The following is a 16,709-nucleotide window of genomic DNA, read 5'->3' as shown; positions in this document are numbered from 1 at the left end:
TAAAACCAAATCTAGACAGTATTCCTTTAGAAAAATATAAACTAAGGTATGATCTTGGCGGTGGGAACAAGCCTTGTCGTATACAGATTCTTTCCTGATACAAATTTAATTTTATTTAGATATCAGCTTTGATAGTTTTATAAAAGCTATATCTTCTATTTTTATGGTTAATAAATGAAGCTTTCACTTAGCCCTTTTAAACGAGCAAGCGTCTGTGTAGTTCTATCTACTTGACATAGCAGCAAAGTCGCCTTCAAATCACACCTTACTGTTTTTGAAAAAAAAAAAAAAAAAAAGGTATATAAGATTATGCCGTCCTAAATACCCTAGGTTTGAATAAACGTCAGATGATTATGGTTAGAATGCATTTGATCATTGATCAACTCGGTCAGGACTGACCTGAGGTCAGACAACTCCCCTTTAACTGAATCTATACGAAATAGGTTTAAAAATTCGTGCCAAACTCCGGTAGCTCCAAACATTTAAATAGCTACTGAGACAAAGCTCTGATTTATCTCTCCTATTTAATGAACTGGACGAATTTATGAGTAGCCCCTGAACGAGGTTATCTGCGTATTTGTAGTTGTTAGTTATAATTCATGAACATTTAGAGCCTCTGTAACAATTAATGAAGGTTACAATTTTAAATATGTGAATTTTAAGTAAGGTATCACATGAATTTTTTTACAAATACACAGTCCTCTTGTAATCGCTTTCATTCTGTTACTCGGTCCTTATCAAAATCGTTTCAGCCTGGTTTCATTTTTCACTTGAAACTACTTTTGAAATCAACGAGGTAGCCTCCAGGTGAGGGTTCGATATGCTAGAAATGGCAGTCAAATGTAAGTTTAATCACGAACATTTTAAATTTACCAAATGCAGTTATTGATAGTATCAACAATGCCACAAAAATGACTAAATTTTACTAAGTTTCAAAATATTTAAATCAATTTTTTTTTTCAACAAAATGGAAAGAATAAAATCATAGGGCACTAATTTTTGATTGGGTACCTGAAATTTCGGATCTAGTTCAAAACGGGGGCGCCAGTATTTTCTTAACGAAACACTTTGAAACTTGAGACACTGGTAGAATGTGTCATATAAAACATCTTTTTCTCTTAGTCTTCTTAAGAAAAATTATTATATTGCAACTTATTTCATGTTAAAGTTGTCGTATTTCTGTAATTTCAACCAATGACTGACGTCCATTCAGCCGAATACAGTAAGTGCTGACTACGTAAACAAACGATTCTCAAACGATTCTGGCGGTGATAAAATTATTATTTCCTTGTCAAAAAATGGCTGAAGCATATTGGCAGTAGCTAATAAACTTTTCTATTATAGGCACAAGACCTGGTTTTTGAGGGAAGGGTTAGGGTTAGGGCAAATGTTGTACACATACAGTTCAGGCAGATGTTAACGAAATTATATTAAAAATAAAACGAAGGGAAACGAACACACGTGTGTTGCCTCTCTGCAAAATGTCAGAAGTAATGGAGATTAAATACGCTTTACACCGCTTAAACTGCCAAAGGAGTAACTATAAACAGCTGAATACTTGTCAGTGATTGGTTGAAATTATCGAAATAAGACAATTTTTTACATGAAATAACTTCGAATACAAAAATTTTTTTCTGTTGTATAACACAAATTACATAAGTATACGAAGTTTGAAAGTCTTTCGGTACCAAAAACACTACATAAAACATAAATGAAAACTGGTGCCCCCGTTTTGAACGAGATCCAAAATTTCTCAAAATTGAATCAAATCACATCTACAATAAGTTTAATGATCCTGTTATTTGCAAGTTCTTTCTTTTTTTCATACAATTCACTCAATTTCATGGATTTCTGTCATTGAGCACTTGTGTCAATTCTTCAACAGTTTTACTACCAGATTTAAATTTGAAGATTATGATAGCTATTGCAACATGCAGATTTTCTTACTTTTGATGAATTCTTTGATTATTCCTGCAAAATGTTTTTAAAATATCTTACTGAAAAATTCACAAAAGGATCAAATGACTTGTGGCATATAGAAGCATAGTCTTCTCTAAGATTTCCACATTTGTTGTACTTTTCATGTTACTTTTGATCTGATGTATGGAACCAAGTCTTTTTGCAGACATACAGCTTCAAATAATGATAGATATCACTATTAGATTCATGCACTCTGGGTGAAATTATTCTCCTGTTTGGCATGGAGCTTACACTCAGCCAACCCTGCTGAACAAATTAAACTTCAACTCATCTATGTGTAAGATTTTTCACTTCATCTAATTCCTGTGCTCTTGAGTCAATTTTTGATTGTAGTGACACCAATTTATACATGGTCAAATGTCAACTGTAGTCATTTTCCTGTTTTTCTTCAACAACCAGTGAATATATCAGTCCACCCTTTCAGTAGTTTTGTGCAACACCCTTGATTGAGGATTGTCAGAAGAGCCACCAGTGTCATTGAAATAGTTCACGGCACATAAGAGAGGTTACTTAGCATCAAACTTTCAATATTAACAATACACACACACACACATACACATGTATTTGTAAACAATGTTGGCTGTTAATTCGACCTACTTCATATCCTATCCCTTCAGCATTTAAACTGGCCATATCTAGTCTGAATATTCTACCTAGATCTGATAGATCTGGCCTCTCATATCTAAATGACTGTCATTTTAAAAGTCTGTCATTCTAAAAGTAAACAATCGCATCATTCGAAATCTTGAAGCTACCAGATAATGCATGCTTAATTCAAAACAATGTAAGTTCCTGATAAAATAATCTGAATGTTTACAGATTTTTTTTTCTTTTTCAGTATTATCTTTAAGCATATTCCTTGAAAATGAAGTATTTTATATAAATTTATCTATTTATTTATTTCCACAGACAACAATAAGGAGAAGGAGAAAAAAAAATGTTGTGGAATGGCTCTAATGCTGCTTTAGAAATGTATGAGAATATTACAACATCTATTTGTAGTAACCACTTGGGAAGTCATCTGTTTTGCATCTCTCAACTCTAACTGGTAACTTCAGTTTTTCTTCTAAAATGCTTTGTAGATGGAAGCTTTACTCAAAACAGCGGAGGTTAACATTATCCAAATTGATCATTTTATTCTTCCTACTCATTGTAGTTATACAAATCACACACATAATTCTCTTATCAAAGATAAGAGGCAATACAAAAACTGCAAAAAAAAATGAGGTTTCAGAAATGATTAAGAAAATATATGAATCCTATAAACTTGATTCCTCCGGATCTTACCATATGATTGCAGATGTAGCTCTTTGCAGTCATTGCCCCTTGTCTACATCTAAACCTACTCGTGAAAGGTATGATGTTACTGTGGTAACTCAGACATCACTCAATAACATACAATGCATTGTCAAATTGGCAAATCAATGGGAAGGCCCAATATCTGTAACAGTTTTCGCATTTGACAATTACATTGTCACTGCTCTATTGACAATTGCAGCTTTACGGAAATGTAATCCAATTGTTTTAGAAATGGTTTCATTCCATCTTGTTTATCCTTTGCAAAGATATCCTAGAAATCTTCACAACAGTTATGAATCTTCAATTGTGTCTTGTGAAGACTTACCAAATATACTTTCATCCAACATTCCAAATTATAGCTTTGACAATATTCAATATCCTCATAATGTTCTACGAAATTTTGCAATAAAGAATTCCAGAACTGAATTTATTTTTATGATTGACATTGATATGCTTCCTTCCCCTGGATTAAGAAATAATTTCTCTGAATTCATTAAAGTTGCAGATACATTTTTACCAAATTTAACAGCTTTTGTTGTTCCAAGTTTTGAATCAAATTTAAATGTTTCAATGCCCATTGACAAGAAAGATCTTTTGAAAAAATGGGATAATCTACAGGTTCGACCCTTTTATTTTGAAGTCTGCTGGAAATGTCAGCAGCATACGGACTATGAAACCTGGAGAGAAATTGATGGTTCTTACATGAAAGTAGCTTACAACATTCCCTGGAAAGACCCTTGGGAACCATTTTTTATTACCCGATATTTTGTGCCAGCTTATGATGAACGATTTAAACAATATGGTTTTAACCGAATTAGCAACGTGTGTGAGCTGCATGTTGCTGGATATACATTTAATGTTTTGAGTAATGCATTTATTGTTCATCAAGGCTTAAAGACACCAACAAACTTTCACAATAACAAAGTTAAAGAGTTGAATCAAAACCGTATGTTATTTCGGAAATTTAAAGAAGAACTGAAAACAAAATACCCATATTCAACGAAAAGATGTTATTAATATTATAAAATCAAAATAATAGTTATGTGTCCAAATGCATATGGAGGTGTACGTGTGTGCATGTGTATGTGCACTGTTATATTAATATCTATTTGTTAGTTATGATTCCAACAACTCTAAGTATGCCTGTTTATATTTGAAATCAATGCACTGGTAAAGCTTTCAAGTAATAATCTTGAGGTCGACATTTCAGATTCATTTCATTCTCTACTTTACTTTTGGACAGTAACTAGAGGCTGGAACTGCTAAGCAAATAAGGTAACACATTGTTAAACTTTAGATTATCTTGATATTTGTTCTTTAAAAATAAAAAATACATGAACCCAATAGTAAGTCAAACTTTAAACAATTCATTTATTTTTTATGAAACTCTTTATATTTTAACATCTGACTTTTCTTCTTTTTTTTATTATTATTTCCTCAAAATGCAGCTCTTTGTGAATTAATTTTGTCAAGAATAAACTGTGATATAAATGAATGGGACTTTTAAAAAGAGTACTAATGTCTACCCAGATTAGAGTAGAATAAAGGGTTTATTAATGAAGATAGTTTTTTTTTGTTTAATATGACTGACCCTTAATTGCTATTTCCAGTTTTGTGTATATTTCCTTGTCATCAACTTTATGTGTGTGTTTTTTTTTTAAATTCCTGTTATATATATATGCATATGTGTGTGTGTCTATATATATATATATATACCGGTAATATATATATATATATATATAAGATACTTTATTCAAAACTGTAAATTTATATTTATAATTCAGTTGGTAAATACTTTGTCCAAGATTCAAAAATCACTGAAATTCAAAAAAATTTTTTTGTGGAGCACTGTAAACAGAAAATTACTTATGTTAAAAAACAGTTTTAGAATTACTTTTTTCTGTCAAAACGCTAAAAATAACTGACCAGCAAAAAACAAAAAAAAAACAACCAAGATTCAACCAAATCAAAAAATTAAACCCAAATACTGAGCAAAGATGAATCATCCCACTTCCATTGCACATGCACACACACATTCACATACCCCCGCCTTTTACATACACAATACACATATACTCACACAGAGTTGAAACACTTTGATTTTTTTTTTTCAGTGTACAATTTTCATCATCTCACTACCAAATATGACATCACCCTTTCCTTCCTTATTCATCTATCACCCCTTCCATTCTCATTCATAAACACAAGAGTATTATTATTATAGTGGATTATCTTGGTAACCATGGGAGCTATGAAAAAATACAAAGCCCAGCAACACCACCGGATCATTCTACATATCTGTGTAATTTTTCGCGCAATTCTACCCAGCCATTTGACTGAATCCCAAGACAAGAAAGAATCGCCCATGTCAAATTTATATGCATAGATTACAAATGAAGTGAAAGCATAATTAGTTGATTTGTTTCTAAAATTGAAACTGTTATGTCATAAGAAAGTGGTCTACCACCAAATTTATATAAAGATATTTTCATAATATATGTGTAAGCTGTAATATGAAATGTAAATGGATAATATGTTTAGACTTGGGTCCCATACCCAAGCTGTCCTGTTTTATTGATGTAAGTACAATATAATTTCAAAATCCCAATCATTTTGGATAAAGGATTATCAACTGTGTATATGTGTGTGTGAATCCACCACTTCGGTTTACCTTTATTTTTATATGTTCTTGATGTTTTTATTCATGCTTTCATTATGATTTACAAATTGGAAGCAGCAAACTGGCAGAATTAATAAGGCGGCGAGCTGGCAGAAACGTTAGCACGCCAGGCGAAATGCTTAGCGGTATTTCGTCTGCTGTTACGTTCTGAGTTCAAATTCTGCTGAGGTCGATTTTGCCTTTCATCCTTTTGGGGGGATCGATAAATTAAGTACCAGTTATGCACTGGGGTCGACGTAATTAACTTAATTCCTTTGTCTGCCCTTGTTTGTCCCCTCTATGTTTAGCCCCTTGTGGGCAATAAAGAAATAAGAATTAATACTGTGTTGGACAAAATACTTAACAGCATTTCTTCCAGTTCTTTTACATTCTGAGTTTAAATGCCACCAAGGTCAACTTTGTCTTTCATCCTTTTAAGGCTTGATAAAATAATTACCAGTTGAGTACTGGGATCAGTGTAATCAACTTCCCCCTCCCCTCAAAATTACAGGCCTTATGCCAAAATTAGAAAGTATTATGATTTACACATCAGTATGTGCCCCTATTGTTAATGAGTTCCCTTTTGCCTTATATACATGCAACCTCTCTGAAATATAGTTAAACCACTTCCATCGATTAATAAAATATATAAATATTTATTTTAAAAAATAGCGAGGGATTTCTCTTACACACATTCTACACAGTTTCTTCCTTTTTCCTTTTTCTTTTAATTAGTTTTTCATCGCTTACTCTTAGAAGCAACAAGTAAAAGTAAAGGTAAACTTTAAAATATATTCATCATGAACCATTGGCAAGTATTGTACTGTTGTCAAACTATCAGAATGTGATGTGGTGGGCATTATAGTGCAGCTATACATTTTTTTCCCTTTGTAAAAACATGTTCACAAATTGATGTTTAATTCCCTGTTGGAACCTGTCTTAATAAAGCATGAATATGCCAATTTCCTATTTTCCTTCTCTTGTGAAACATGAAACTGTATGCTTATTTATGCAAAACAACATATTATTAAACAAAAGAAATCCTAAGCCAACATAGGAAACCCTGTTTTCTTAAAACTTCACATTAAATTTAGAAATTATTCAGATCAGTTTTGCCTTTCATTCTGTACCTGTGTTAGAGACAATTATTGTTATTATGGTGGCAAGCTGATAGAATCGTTAGCATGCTAGGTGAAATGCTTAGTAGCATTTTGCCCATCTTTACATTCTGAGTTCAAATTCCGCTGGAGTTGACTTTGCCTTTCATCCTTTCAAGGTTAATAGAATAAGTACCATCTGAGCACTGGAGTTAATTTAATCAACTTACCCCTTTCCTAAAATACTGCTGGCCTTGTACCAAAGTTTAAAACCATCATCATCATCATCATTATTATTATTAAGGTGGTGAATTGGCAGAATCATTAGCACATCGACATTTCGTCTGTCTTTACATTGTGAGTTCAAATTCCGCCAAAGTCAACTTTACTTTCATCCTTTCAGGGTCAATAAATTAAGTACTAGTCAGAGGCTGGGATCAATGTAATCGATTGTCTCCAACCTCCAGATTTCAAGCCTTGTGCCTATAGTAGAAAGGATTATTATTATTATATTATTATGAAGTGAGAGAGCAGCGCATGCCATCAAAATGACACGGGTACAAATAAACAAAGCCCAATATACCCATCATGACTACCTTTCTGATAAAGGTACACCAGGCACATGAATCACAACCATATGTGCATGACAGGGTGATCTTATATTAAGATAAACAGTGCATGATCTTGAAGGTGAGGCCAGTTAGAATTTTCTTCAGGTTGAGTGGCCCATCCCACTCAAAAGGTTCCTGAATAAGATTTGTTTAAGGATGTTGAACAAAATACCCGTTTCCAGAGGTGAATTATTCAAACTCCAAAGAATTCCTCTCAACACATGGCTCTGATGCTCCCACACTACATCTGCTTGTGATCAGAGATGCATATATTGTCAGCCACGACATGCCATGCTCAACTGGTTATGGTCAAGTAATTGACAAGCAAATCTGTGGTACTGAGCAGAATATTTGCTGTAACCCACCTTTTTATACCAAGACAAAACAATGTACATGATAATAGTTCCAATCAATCAAGATCAAAAGCCATGAGAGCCACTGCCTGGTACTGTATATTATTACCTCTGCCTTAGCAAAGGTGGGGGTATTGTTTTCAGTTGTGTTTGTTTGTTTGTCTGGACAAGATATCTCAAAAACCACTGGATGGATTCAGATCAAACTTTCAGGAATGTTTGGCCTTATGACTGGCATGAACTGATTAGATTTTGGAATCAATCCATTACCAGACAAGGATTCTGGATTATTTGTTATATTTACTTTACATGATTATGAACTTATGTTGACTTTCGAGTATTTCTCAATTATCTCCCTTTAGGCTGTTTCCACAGTTTCATTTTTGTTTCTCTATTATTAATTTTACTCACATCTCTATCTTAGTAGAAACTGATGGATAAAGAAATCATACTATATAAACAAACGGCAGCAAAACCGTTCAGAAATTAAATAACACTAACATATTTTTATAATATATATATATTGTATATTATACATACATATTAACACTTTACGGTATACTTACATATATACATCTATACATTGATCCAAAACAACAGGAATACTAAAGGAAGGCCAGAATTTAAGAGAAGAGAAAGCCAAAAGGTCTCATGCCATTCATTTAAAAATTCCTGAGTAAAACTTATTATTATTACCTCCGCCTTTGAAACTATTTTGAATGGTGAATTTGTTAACTTTAGCTTGTATTAGATGTGGATAAACTATCTATTACTGTTACTAAATTTTCTACAGCCACCTTCACATTCCATGACTACCATTGGAATTGATCTGGTACTGGACAAGGATTCTGGATTATTTTTCCATTTTTTTACTTAATTTTTGAGAGCAGTTGGGTTCATTTTTAGTATTCTTGTTTGTGAGAGCAATCGAGTTTATTTGAGATATTTTCATTTTAAAAATCATCTCTGGATAATCAGTTAGAGGATGTTAGTGTTGCCTTGGCAGAGGTTTGCACTCTCTGAGTGCTCTTGTTATTAAGTTGGTAAGCTGGCAGAACTGTTACAATGTCGGGCAAAATGCTTAGTGGCATTTTGTCTGTCTTTATGTTCTGAGTTCAAATTCTGCCATGGTTGACTTTGCCTTTTATCCTTTCGGGGTCAATGAAATGAGCACCAGTTGAGCACTGAGGTCAATGTAATTGACTTACCCCATCCCTGAGCTTACTGGCCTTGTGCCAAAATTGAAACCATTATTATAATTATTATCATTATTATTAAGGTGGCGAGCTGGTGGAATCGTTAGCATGCTGGATGAAATGCTTAGCAGTTTTTCGCCTGTCACTATGATCTGAGTTCAAATTCCATTGAGGTCAACTTTGCTTTTCAATCTTTCAGAGTTGATAAAGTAAGTGCCAGTTAAACACTGGGGTCATTGTAAACAACTCATCCACTCCTCCAAAACTGCTGCTCTTGTAGCAAAATTTGAAACCATTATTATTATTGTTGTTGTTATTATTATTATTAAGGCAGTGAGCTGGCAAAATTGCTAACATGCCAGACAGAATGCTTAGTGGCATTTCATTCATCTTTATGTTCCATGTTTAAATTCCACTGAGGTCCACTTTGCCTTCTATTCTTTTGGTATTGATGTAGTAAGTACCAGTTGAGCACTGTAATTGACTAGCCTCTTCTAAAATTTCAGGCCTTGTGCCTATAGTAGAAAGGATTATGGTTATTATTCAGTGGTCTTATTTTTATCATGTGCACTACTGAGCGCAGCTCTCTGTGCCTTGGGTGTGTACTGTGGTTTGTTGTGATGCTCTTATTTTTACTGTATTGAAAGTGTTTTACAAAGGATGTGTGTGGTGCCTTGTAGTGCTATTTTCTGTATGTTATATATACTTGTTAGTCCTGGTGTTTTTGTTATATATTTGTCTGAATATTTTTTATCATACCTAATGTACCTACTATGATAGGAATTGTTTCTGGTTTTAGACTCCACAATCGAGTTACCTCTATTTCCAGATCTTTGTATTTTGAAAGTTTCACTGTTTCTTTTAGAGAAACATTGTCATCTGTTGGTATTGATACATCAATTAGAAAGGGTGATGGATTTGCAAAATTGTTAGAGCAGTGGACAAAATGCCACATGATATTTTGTTCTTGTTCTTCATGTTTTGAGTTCAGTTTCTGCTGAGGTTGATTTTGCTTTTCCTCCTATTGAGGTTGACAAAATAAAGTATCAGTCAATTACTGCAGATTTATGGAACTGACTGTTCTCACTTCTACTACCAAATTTCAGGCCTTGTACCTATGTTAAAAACAGTTATTATTGTTGTTTTTAAGGCAGTGAGCTGGCCGAATAGTTAGCACATTGAGCAAAATGTTACACTGCATTTCTTCTGGTTCTTTGCTTTGAGTTCAAATACTGCTGAAGTCAACTTGGCCTTTCATCTTTTCAGGGTCAATAAAATAAATTACCAGTCATGTAGTGGGGTTGATATAATTGACTACCCCTCCCCAATAGCTGGCTTTATGCCAATGTTTTAAACTATTATTGTTGTTGTTAAGGCAATGAGCTGGCAGAATCATTAGCATGCTGGGCAAAATGCTTAGTGGCATTTTGTCTGTCTTTACATTCAGAGTTCAAATTCTACCAAGGTCGGCTTTGCCTTTCATCCTTTTGGGGTCGATGAAATAAGTACCAGTAGAGCACTGGGGTCAATGTTATTGACTAGCCTCCCTCCTCCAAAATTTCAGGCCTTGTGCCTATAGTAAAAAGGATTATTGTTATTGTCATTAAGGTGGTGAATCATTACAACATAGGACAGAATGCCTTGTGGTATTTGGTTTAGTTTTTACATTCTGCAAATCTGCCTCAATGAATTTCATCTGACATAGAGAAGCATAGAAAAAATGTACCTTAAAACAATGATTTTTTTTCTCTGCATAGCTTGATTCATTCTCATGTCATTTGAGACTCCATATAGTTTTAATTTATGTATTGTATTGATATTTTTACTGAGTATTCATACAATATCTAACAGCACTACTTTCAGTGTTGTGACTTTTGAAAGTTTTTGGAGGTTGTAATTGGATATAATTTTTTTTCAGAATAACAACTGTAATCAATTCCTCAGTGAGCAAAAGTCCTAGTTTCAAAAGCTTCATTGGGTTGTGTGTGTGAAGATCAGTGAAATGAAATTCCCTTCTTGAGTACTTTGTAGGGTTTGTGACAAGAAGAGCATCCAGGTGTAGAAAATCTGCCTTGAGAAATTTAGTCTAAAAACAGACATACAAATGATGACGATAATTCGTCAAAGAAAGTAGCCATGCCCACAAAGAATTTCTATGTGGTTGTTCAACCTTCTTGAAATAGTAGCCAAATCTTAAAAAAACACAAAAATCATCTTACTGTTTTAAGATACAAAATATTGGAGAATGTAGTCTAAAGTACATAATGCTTGAAAAAGATTGGATAATCAAGGCTAGAATGTCTTTGATTATGCATACGGTGCCAGCTCAATCAGAACTGTGTTGGGACCAAACAAGAACAGAGAAAGAAGCTTCTTTCTGTTCCCCACAAAAAGTTAGGTTCTCAGCCACTTTATATACTAACCCCTGTACTTTCTTTATGATTACCTGCTGCAGTAATTATGTTACCTATCTTGTAGCAGAATGTTATTACTTCCAGTAAAACATTTGAATAATCATTAATTTTTATTTCATGATGTTCTTGATGTCAGTTCTGCTAGTTTATCCAGTCTACACTAGATGCTATTAGAAACTAATGTAGCAACATAGTAAGTGTAAGCCCTTTTAAAATAATTTTAGTAATTACATTTCAATTGTATTGTGATTGGTTTTTCCACTGAGTCTAATTGATTTATATGATGAATGTAGGTGCATTGTTGTAGGCAACCAATTATTGTAAGCATCAACCAGTAATATGCCTTAATTTCTCATTGAGCTTTCTTTCGTACTCCAATTTCTTCCGAGATTCTTCTTTATAGATTTCAATTTCCTGCCAATATAGATTAAAATCAATGTATGTACATAGCAATATAAAGAAAATGATTATTATTATTAATTTACTAGTGTATATAAGTATAAACTTGAGATTTGTATTTTAATATACATAGAATCAGCTTGTTACTATTTGAATATTGTAGACTTTAATTTTTCTAATCAGGATACTTACATTAACTAACATATTTATTAAATATTTCCATTGTTATATATATCATCATTGTCTGCTTTCTATGCTGGCATGAGTTGGACGGTTTGACTGAGGCCTTGCAAGCCAGAAGGCTGTACCAGACTCCAGTCTGATCTGGAAAGATTTCTACAGCTAGATGCCCTTCCTAATGCCAACCACTCTGAGAATGTAGTGGGTGCTTTACATGCGAGCCAGTCAGGCGGCACTGGCAACAACCATGCTTGAATGGTGCTTTTTACATGCCATTGGCATGGCAGCCAGTCAGGCGGCACTGGCAATGGCCAGGCTTGAATGGTGCTTTTTACGTATCAGGCACAGTAACAGTCAGGCGGCACTGGCATCAACCACGCTCGAATGGTGTTTTTTACGTGCCACTGGCATGGGTGCCAGTTGGGCGGTACTGGCATTGGTCATGACAATGATTTCACTTGACTCAACCAGTCCTCACAAGCACAGTTTATTGCCCAATGATTGAAGGGTACTCTTAAATGGGCCAGTTATACTGCACTGGCATAGGCTACGGTTACAGTCTCACTTGGATTGCTGGGTCTTCTCAAGTACAATATATCTCCAAAGGTCTTGGTCACTCGTCATCGCTTCCATGAGGCCTAATGTTCGAAGGTTGTGTTTCACCACCCAATCCCAGGTCTTCCTGGGTCTACCTCTTCCACGGGTTCCCTCTACTGCTAGGGTGTGACAGTTTTTCACACAGCTCTCCTCATCCGTCTGTAGTACAGGACTATACCAACGCAAACGTCTCTCTTGCATGCCACATCTGATGCTTCTTATGTCCGACATTTCTCTCAGGGCACTTACACTGTCATGTATGCACACTGACATTACACATCCAGTGGATCATGCTAGCTTCATTTCTTTCGAGCCTTTGCATGTCCATGTTTCACTGCCATGAAGCATGGCAGTTCACACACATGCATCGTACAATCTAGCTTTCACTCTGAGCGAGAGGCCCTTTGTCACCAGTAGGGGTAGAAGCTTTCTGAACTTTGCCCAGGCTATTCTTATTCTAGTGGTAACACTCACTGAGCATCCACCCCCACTACAGACTTGGTTGCCTAGGTAACGGAAGCTACCAACTACTTCTAGTTTTTCTCCCTGACATGTAATGGAAGCTGTTTTCTGCATATTTTCAGTGTTTATTATCCCTGAGCATTTGCTACACACAAAAACTATCTTCCCAGGTAGCCTTCCTTTGATATTGCTGCACCTCTTATGTGTCCATAGCTTACACTGGGTACATCTTATGGAGTTTCTACCTACACCTTTATTACAGATCGAGCAGGGTCATCTACCTGAAGGGATTTGTGATTTGTCTGCCTTCCTATTTCTTCTAGATCTTGCTTCCACACCTGAAACTTCTCTAGTTCTGATAGTGATTCAGCTATTAGAGCAAGATCATCAGCATAGAGAAGCTCCCAGGAGCAGCCTGTCTTGAATTCCTCTGTTATTGCATGGAAGACTATGATGAATAAGAGAGCACTGAGGACTGATCCTTGGTGAACCCCTACCCCTACCTGGAATTCTTCACTATAGTCGTTGCCAACCCTCACCTTACTGACAGCATCCCTGTAGATGGCTTGTACAGCTCTCACTAACCACTCATCTATCTCTAGTTTTTGCATTGACTACCAGATAAGGGATCGGGGGTCCCTCTCAAAAGCTTTCTCCAGGTACAGAGGTTTATCTTTGGCTAGGTATTTCTCCTACAGCTGTCTTACCAGAAATATAGCATCAGTAGTGCTTTTCCCTGGTACAAACCCAAACTGCATCTCGTCTAAACTAACTCTCTCCCTAATTAGTTGGGCTATGACTCTCTCTGTGACTTTCATTACCTAATCCAGTAACTTGATACCTCTGTAATCATTCATATCTAATGCATCACCTTTACCTTTGTAACAGTTGACTATGGTGCTGCTACACCAGTCATTGGGTATGACTCCTTCATGTATCACCTGATTGACTATACAGGTTATGAGACTATTGCTGACATCTCCAGATATTTTAAGCATCTTTGCAGTGATTCCTGATGGACTGAGGACTTTCCGTCTTCATACCCTTAATTGCTTTATCTCCCAAGGCCATCATCCATACAGACACATTTCTCTCCTATGACATCACAATTCTCTCTCACATACTGTCTTGCAAAACAAAACATTTCAAGTCGCAGAGCATTGGCAAAATTTTTGGCCAATGTGCAGAGCATTGGCAAATGTTTTTGCCAATGCACCAATTCTCACGATGCAGAGAATTGGCAAATTTTTTCTTATCTGCTTCCCCTCTGGCTGAGTAAACCTGTCTCCTAGCTTCCCTTCTGGCAATCTGATACAATTCCCTGCTACCACCGTTCTTCCAGTCCTTCCATGCCTGTTTCTTTTGTCTAATAGCCCTGTCAAGTACATTATTCCACCAGCACGTTACCTTGGGTCAACAGGGGACTTTGCACCATCCACAGATCTGATCAGTAGCCCTCAACATGTCCCGTAGAAAACTCCAGTTGCCTTCCATATCATGCGATGCTATATCCTCATCTATTTTGTCAAAAGCTTCGAGTAATATGTCTCTAAATCTCTGTCCATTCACAGGATCCTTAAGCTTCCTGCACCCCTTCTTTTTCATGCTGGTTGTCTTCTGAGCATCCAGTTAGCCCTGATCCTGAAGTCACTAACTACTAATCTATGTTACGGGGTGCATTCCTCACCAGGGAAGGTTTTGGCATTTATAAGTAGCCATCTTTCCAATTTCCTGATGAGGATGTAGTCAATTTGACTAGTGCATCCATGAGACCGGTAGGTGAATAGGTTACTGGCAGGTTTCCAGAAGTTAGTATTACAAACCATAAGATCATTTGCATCACAGAACTCCAGCAGCCTGATTCCCTCCTCATTGCAGGAACCAAAACCATAGTCACCATGTACGCCATGGAAGCCCCCTGCATGTTGTCCAACATGCCCACTGAAGTCGCCAGCCTCAAAGAGAAGGTCCCTGTCATTTGTTGACGAGGTAGTCTGCAAGAGGGTACCATAAAACTGGTCTTTCTGTTCATCAGGTAGCTTTGGCTGAGGGGCATAAGTTGAGATAATGGTTCTAATCCATGTTGCAGCACTCATCTAAACTTAAGTATTCTATCACAGACTCTGACTACCTTGATTACCATATCAACCCATTTCTCCACAAGAAGTATACCCATGTCCCTGATCCCGTCAGTGTTCCCTGCCCAGAAAATTTTATACCTATGTTCTTTGCCTGTGATGAACTTAATAGAACTTCCTCTCCACCTTATTTCTTGGATGCAGCACAAATCTACACATCTCTGTTCAAGCATCTCAACAATCTCACCAGACCCACCTTTCAGTGTGCCAACTCTGAGGGTGTGGAAGGTGTGGTTCTGCGAGACCCTGGGATGGGGGACAGCAGCATCATGTACCTGAAAAGAAAGCTTGCATTTGGCAGAACTCATAAACATACACTAGCCTTCTACCTGCATACACTACACCATCATTTTATGCACTACATAATCACTACATTGCATAGGAGATAAACCCTAAGTAGGGATGAGGGAGCATTAAGCCTCTGGAGGTGTTCAGGGGGAAAGACATCCAATAGAGGTTAGAGGATAAAGACTTCTGGTACAGGTGGTAGTGGTGGGAAGGGCGGGTGCACCACAAAACAGCAAAAACTCAGGCTGCTGGTGTGAAAGAATAGTAAAAATAATAATGAGATAAAATTGGGCATCTGCATTCTTAACTAGAGCTATAACCAACAGTTTTCGATCAGCCAAACTGTGACAAAATTAAATAAATGAATGAATAAATGACAATAATAAAGAGAGGGAGAGTTGGATTGAGCATAGGGATATTAAGTTCTTTTCTCTAAACATATGGCATGTAAGATGAAACTGTATTTACATAGATGGATAATGAAATGAAATAATAAAGTAATTATAATCTGCACTGTAAAAGAGGTTTTTAGATGTGTGGTATGTTGGAAAACAAAGTTGCTTATCTGAACATCTGATCTCTACTCCATGTGGCAAGATATCAAAATATGAGGTAGGGGAATCTGAACAAGCTAGTTTATGTAGGATTGGGTGGTTGGGGTTAACATATATATATATATATATATATATCATCATCATTATCATCGTTTAACGTTCGCTTTCCATACTAGCATGGGTTGGACGATTTGACTGAGGACTGGTGAACCAGATGGCTACACTAGTCTCCAGTCCTTACACATGTCACGGGCACAAGTGCCAGAAAGGCAACGCTGGGCACAGGTGCCATCCCGATTTCGCTTTCGCTTGCCTCAATAAGTCTTCGCAAGCTGAGTTTTGTGTCCAATGAAGGAGACGACGTTGGCATGGGTGCCAGTCGTCAAATTTAGTTCGATTTCAATTTCACTTGCCTCAAAAAGTTTTCGCAAGCGGAGTTTAGTGTCCAATGAAGGAAAGGTATGCATAAGTGGGCTGGCTAC

The 16,709-nt window shown here is 36.1% G+C and overlaps 2 protein-coding genes across 4 annotated transcripts in view; one reads left to right on the top strand and one right to left on the bottom strand.

The window, feature by feature from the left end:
• Positions 1–4,840, top strand: part of LOC106872017 (beta-1,4-glucuronyltransferase 1) — a 5,484-nt gene extending 644 nt beyond the window's left edge. For 2 of the 3 annotated variants that reach the window (XM_052971185.1, XM_014918832.2), the window contains exon 2: positions 2,890–4,840. In XM_052971185.1, coding sequence (XP_052827145.1) covers positions 3,052–4,296 — 1,245 coding nt within the window. In that variant the 5' untranslated portion in view covers positions 2,890–3,051 and the 3' untranslated portion in view covers positions 4,297–4,840. Of the gene's footprint in view, positions 1–752; positions 843–2,889 lie in introns of all 3 variants that reach the window. The other variant, XM_014918834.2, reaches the window with a different exon arrangement.
• A 6,570-nt stretch (positions 4,841–11,410) lies between these two features.
• LOC106872014 (uncharacterized) overlaps positions 11,411–16,709 on the bottom strand; it is a 31,523-nt gene continuing 26,224 nt past the window's right edge. Inside the window, exon 4 of the mRNA XM_014918827.2 lies at positions 11,411–12,023. Within this exon, the coding sequence (XP_014774313.1) occupies positions 11,937–12,023 (87 nt within the window). The 3' untranslated portion in view covers positions 11,411–11,936. The remainder of the gene's footprint in view (positions 12,024–16,709) is intronic.

The sequence above is a fragment of the Octopus bimaculoides genome, chromosome 10 (assembly GCF_001194135.2).
Source record: "Octopus bimaculoides isolate UCB-OBI-ISO-001 chromosome 10, ASM119413v2, whole genome shotgun sequence".
Lineage (NCBI taxonomy): Eukaryota > Metazoa > Mollusca > Cephalopoda > Octopoda > Octopodidae > Octopus > Octopus bimaculoides.
This window is presented reverse-complemented; position numbering and strand designations above follow the sequence as displayed.